This window comes from Spea bombifrons, chromosome 3, assembly GCF_027358695.1.
Source record: "Spea bombifrons isolate aSpeBom1 chromosome 3, aSpeBom1.2.pri, whole genome shotgun sequence".
In the NCBI taxonomy this organism is placed as follows: domain Eukaryota; kingdom Metazoa; phylum Chordata; class Amphibia; order Anura; family Pelobatidae; genus Spea; species Spea bombifrons.
Genome location: NC_071089.1, coordinates 113,769,411 through 113,775,453, shown reverse-complemented (window position 1 = coordinate 113,775,453; position 6,043 = coordinate 113,769,411). Strand labels below are relative to the sequence as shown.

The 6,043-nt window shown below is 38.7% G+C and overlaps 1 protein-coding gene across 1 annotated transcript; it reads right to left on the bottom strand.

Annotated features, from left to right (window-relative positions):
• Positions 1–326: 326 nt before the first annotated feature.
• Positions 327–6,043, bottom strand: LOC128484146 (astacin-like metalloendopeptidase). Its single transcript, XM_053460466.1, has 13 exons — positions 5,975–6,043; positions 5,807–5,828; positions 5,538–5,591; positions 4,718–4,852; positions 4,504–4,621; positions 3,936–4,114; positions 3,765–3,846; positions 3,547–3,674; positions 3,232–3,392; positions 2,564–2,789; positions 1,708–1,826; positions 1,225–1,447; positions 327–442 (listed from the first exon to the last, which is right to left on the bottom strand). Exons 1-13 carry the CDS (start codon positions 6,041–6,043, stop codon positions 327–329), a joined length of 1,632 nt encoding a protein of 543 aa, XP_053316441.1.

The following is a 6,043-nucleotide window of genomic DNA, read 5'->3' as shown; positions in this document are numbered from 1 at the left end:
TAGAACTAAAATACCTTTATTTCCAGAAACACAACATACAGTCAGCATCAAACATTAATGCAAGCAATATCTAAAGCTTTACTTAAACACTAAAGTTCCTCCAACTATCGGGAATCCCTCATGATATAATAAGATCTAAGGAGGGTGTGTAGAACATACGACATTACAAAGAGAAATCAAGTGGATATAACAGAACTTATTTTGTTTAAAAAAACAACTCTATTAAAGGCCTGTCCTAAAACAGACAGTCTATTGAACCTCAATAACAGATACTAACACGAGAGGTGAACACAGAGTAACAAGTGATAGAGATAAAAAAAATGGCATCAAGCAGAGCCGTCTCTCCATATAATGAGGCCTGAATCGTTCATATAAACCAAAAGAGTGTAAAGTAGGTGCAGCCACATTAACCCATCCTCCTCCGTGGTCTGCATGTTGCCCCCTGCTGGACACAGGTATATGATATTATATCCTATGCTACAAGGTGGGCACAGACCACACGGGTGGAAGTGTTAGGGGGGGAAATCTGTGCGTGAAATCGCTCAGACCTCCATGTGCCAACTGTGGCAGCTGTTTCCGGGTCCCAATGGACAACTACTGGGGGGCCCTAAACTAATCCTGGACAGTAGGACCTTTTGCCTTATGTTAATGATCGCCATGACAACAAGTAATTCACAGAAACACAACTCATAATATTTACAAAATAACACAGCATGTATCTACATTTTAACTTTGAACATCTTCAGGTTCCTCAAGGAAAATCTTGCCTCGTCGTCTAGATTACTATGGAGACACTGCAGGATAGAGAAGGAGGTTAATAATACCGTCACTGCATGTTATACGTAATGCGATATATAATTTGAAATTGCTTCACGATAAATCATTATGTAGAATTATTTTTGTATTAACAGCCTCGTTATATCTTAAATATTCTAGAAAAAACACTACATACAACATGCCATAGAGCATAAAGACATATATCATTGCTCCTAACACACTGCCATCAGGATCCATATAACAGTGTAGTTCATATGAGTTAAACCTTGTGATAATAATTATTGATGTTCCTTTTCGGTTTTGAGGCAGCCAAGAGTAAAAATATTAACACTAGTAAACTGTGATTGTAAAATAAAGTTTTAAAACATCATATAATGTCTTCCAAAACCTGAAACCGGTGGGACTTTGCTGCTGTAATGTGATTACTGCTTCACTTCTGCCACTTACCAAAGTCATAGGACGCCATGTATCCATAGGAGTTATTCTGGTCATCGCTGTGAAACTGCAATAACATTACATTCCCAGAAGACACCAAAGCCGGAGGAAACTTCATCCCACAGAATTTGCCCAGGGCTGGGGCAATCGTAGCGGCTCCATCCGTGACACTCAGGTAGTCTTTGGAACAGTTTATGGAATCCTCCATATAGAAGTAAGAGAAGGTCAGGGACACCTAGGAGACAAAGACACAGCCCAGGTTAGCAGAGAACATTTCAGAGACTGATTATGAGTCTATAGAGGAGAACATAAGGGCTTTGGTAGACGTTCAATCTGTGTGCAGACCGACAGCTCATGGTACAGAAAATATAACAATATTTCCCATTCTCAATAATCATGAAGATCCATTTGGACACATTACACGCTATCTAGATTAGGCTTTGATACAGTGCAGCCTCCATGTAACATATTTTGCTATAACAGGTAATATGTTACCTTATATCCCTGCGGGGCTATGATGGAATATACAGCATCCACATTGTTGGGGTAATACCCTCTGACCCACGGAGAAATCACAACCCCGTTATCATTGATGAAGGTCTCTCCATAGGTAACTGTGAATAAAAAAGAACATTGAACGTTTCTAAATGGAACTCTTTACGGATCACATCTTTTGTCCCATAATCATCGCATCTATGTTTGCTTACTGAGTTTTCTAATAAGAAGAAGCTCATATTATGTTTAGATAAGAAGTGCAATTAGAGACAAACTTAATGTACTGATTGATCAGTCTTGAGGCATGTAAGTTCATACAACCATTAAAATATTGTCATGTTCTGCAACATCATTATAATATTCAATGCCGATACATACTTTCATTTAAAAATGATTTTCCAAAAATTGTATCCAGAACCCAGAGGTATTTGGGTTGCAGTGAGATATTTAAACACTTTACTGCGCATTATATAGAGTCAGCCGTACTAAGCTTACAGCAGCTCATGGCAACTCTCTTGCAAACTCACTGTTTAGTGAATAAACCACTATCTTGCGGAGAGAATTGTATCTGCTCATTCTACTCCGGGAATATACTACAAAAAGTTCTAAGAGCTGTTTCAGAGCATTAACAAAACCTTGCGAGGGTTTCAGTAGTACTTTATTCTCCTTTAAAACAACCATTGGTGGTCGGTCTATGAGGAATGACCATGGATACAACAGGGAAAATGGGCAGATGAGATGCATGGGTCTTATCGGCCATCCATATAAATTATCTTTTAAAGTCACAGAATAGGAATAAGTAAAATTTTGCAGTATAATTTTTCATTTATTATCAGATACATGAAAGGGGCCTTACCGGTTTTATAGGTGGCACTGAATGTGCTTAAAGCCGGCTTCTGGCTGCTCACAAGCTCCACCAACATCACGTTTGTAGATGAAATCAAAGGTGGGATCATCTCAAATCCACAGGTATTACTCAGAAGAACCTCATCAGATTTATATCCGCCATCATATACCTTAATGTAGCTTTCATTACAGCCGACAGAAAGAGGGATGTTGATGCCACTGAGCTGCAGAGAAATCTGGGGGAAAAGGAAGAACAGATTGAAAGAAGAACAATGTGAAGTTCATGGATTTCAAGAAAATAAAGTGATATCAGTGAACATCCATGGCATAGAACATCTTTTGGATCTCTTCTTAATTATTTCAGTTGTGGTTCATTATCTTTTGCCTTTTGCTAAGTGTAAGAATCCCTACATCCAGTGGTCCAATGCTTTTAATTAAACTATAATAATAATTCTATTCAAAAACACGAGCTACATCTTCCTTACTGCCAGTATAGTATAATGTACTTTTAAAGCAAGAAACACAGAGTTTGAGGGCCATTCATTCCATCTAGTAAGTCCAATTCTTAAGATTAGTTACTTATTAGGTTGGAGTTTTCTGGAGTCTCTATAACTGTTTCTTTTTAGCAAATAACTCAAAAAAGTATTGGCTTTAGCTTTACTTTTGTTATATCTTTACTTTTCGCTTGGGGCTCTGTGAGATCAGAGTTTTATACAGTTTCTTATTAACCTTGTTATTTTGAGTTTGAATCAACCAAAGACAGCTGCCGTCCTGTCCGAAGGAAAGACCATCAGCGGAGAAAGATCCTGAAGGGTCTGTGAACTTTGTCCGGCAAAGATCTGAAGAAACAAAAAAAGTATAATAAAATATTACAGTAAAACTCTGCATGTGGACTATGATGGAGCGGGTGTCACATATCCCCTAATAATGCACAGAAACTAGAAGAACAGGTTTTATTAACAATGAAAAACTTTGATAAAAAAAAAGACTTACTGCACTTATAGAGTTTGTTAATCTTCATCACATCAAGGTGGCTCATTCCAAGCGTCTGTCCGATGGGCACCTTGGGGTCAGGTTTTGGAACTATTGTGTTTGTTCCAGAGGGGTTGGAATAAGCAGTGCTATTGGGAGATGAAGACTATTAGATATGGAGCAAAAGAAATTGGAATAAAACACTATGTTGCAACGTCTTGATACAGAATTCTACTTGCCTTGGGTAGTGCATTATTGAGCCGTAGTCATAGGGAAGATCCAAATTGTTGGAATCTCTAATCTGAAAGTTGGGCTGATTTACTGCGAACAGACAGACAGATATAAGATAATGAAACCAGACCAACACGATACCTTTAGTCAATATTCACCTGTGTGATCACATCTCTCACCTGGAAGAATGTTTTGCCACAAGATATCTATGTAGTTATTCCTGTCGCTCCTGGAGTGCTCATGAATGAAGCCCAGCGTGTGCATCAGTTCATGCTGGATGACGCCAGGATTCATGCACCCGGCCTTATCCAGGCTCACAACCTGTTTGCCACCAATCTTGGAAACATACGACCAACACCTAAGGAATTGTAAAGTGTGGTATAAAACATAATGAACAAAAAGAACATTTTTAAATATAAGAAAAAATGTCTTCCCATTCCCGGTCCTAGTAATGATTCTAAGAGGAATTTTGGAAAATTGGACTTTTACTCTTTTTTATAGATTTTGCACAATGCTGAAGTGTTATATGAGCAGTTTTAGTATCTAGAATCAAGGATCGTTGTTCAGGGTTTAGTCGGGTAGTTGAAACCAAACCATACATTTAAACAAATTGTTACCAATTAATGTTCAGTCGGGTCATTGAATCAAGCTCCATATTACCGTCTAGTTAGGCTCTTCTGGTTGGCCCTGGCTAAATAGTTTTTAGAATTAGCAGCCTGGGGACACGTAGAAGGTGCTGAGACTCACCCAGGTAAAGACTCTATACTGAGATAGTCGGCTTCTGAGCTTCTGCTGACAAACTTCACGCAGGTCATTGTTTCAAACTCCTTGATGGCGTCTGTAATCAGCCATTTGTCTATATTAGCTGCAGGCAGAAAGATTACGTGAGTTTCCTTAACATGAGAAAGCGACCTTATTACATGAGAATGAAGCCGTCTGCTCAGTAATGAGTATAACTTACAATATGCAGAGGAAAGAACATAAGGGACGTAAACCATCCCGTTCTGTGAGATATCCCACAAACAGCCGTCACATTTGGTGGTGCTGCGCACGATATTGTAGGCAATGTCTCCGTCTCTTAGCGGCTTGGAGATACCTGAAAATAAACAGGAGAATACATCACACAACATAGGAATCGCCTATGAAGGCATTGGAGAGATCTCTCTTTTAGTTAACGGAATAACGTGAGTTTCATCAAGGAAGCCACAGGAGCTTCTACCAGGCATCAGATAGTAGGGGAAGAAGAAAATCCGCTATGAATATGAAAGGACTTCGGTATTTTAAGTTTCCTCACATATATGTTACTAAAATACGCGTGTAGATTAAGTTTTTGATTATTGGCAAATTGTATCAAAATATAAGGAAGTGCTCAATTTATTTTATAACTCATATAACTGCAGACACCACTCCATGCCATGTAAACGGGGGCGATGTAATATTCAGCCATTATGAAAACTGTATTATAAAACCAAATACGTTTTATTATTACAATATTTTTTTAATTACATTAACAGAATAACAGTTCGATGGATCGTTGTCCTCGGAGTTTAAAGTTTAAACTTTACAAATCCAAAAGTGAAGATTTCAAATTTATGCACAAAAATTGGCAGCCATATATATAAATATATGAGAATGTTTGAAACTTGTCTAATAATCTCTGCAGCCAGTGAAAGTTTCTACTGATTGTATGCTGATGGTTGCTATGGTGATAAAACCACTGTTATACACAATCCCCTGTCATACACATGACATCATAACCATCACAGTTCAAGAACTCTCACCTTTATTTAGAGCTTCTATGCGTTCAAATACAGTTCTGCCGTCACGTTTTGAGTCTGTAATGGATTCCCGAGAGAACAACAGATTAACAACATTACTGAGACAGGAGGGAATCACAAAGATAAAAGGCCAAAAGAAGCTTCATTATTTAGGAAGACCGGAGGAGAACCGGCCACCATGTAAAGGAAACGTCAAGAAGAAAGTTTATCAAGAAAAGGCAGTAGTATAATTGTATGAAGCGGATAGTAATAGTTATTGGTTTAATACGTACCGCTGTCAGAGTCCGGATTGACCTGCGGGAAAATAAAGACACATTAATGAAGACGGCATAAGGGCAGAAATCATTCCCCAAACCTCAAACACAAGCAGACGAGACAGAGGCGCAGAGAAGAGAGACTGTTCAATAGAGTAAAGATAAGACGGGGTCTCAGCTACTTACCCGGATAGGTGAAGCCAGACAAACGGCCCACCCAGCTGCGATCAGCACTAGCACCGTGGACAGCTCCAT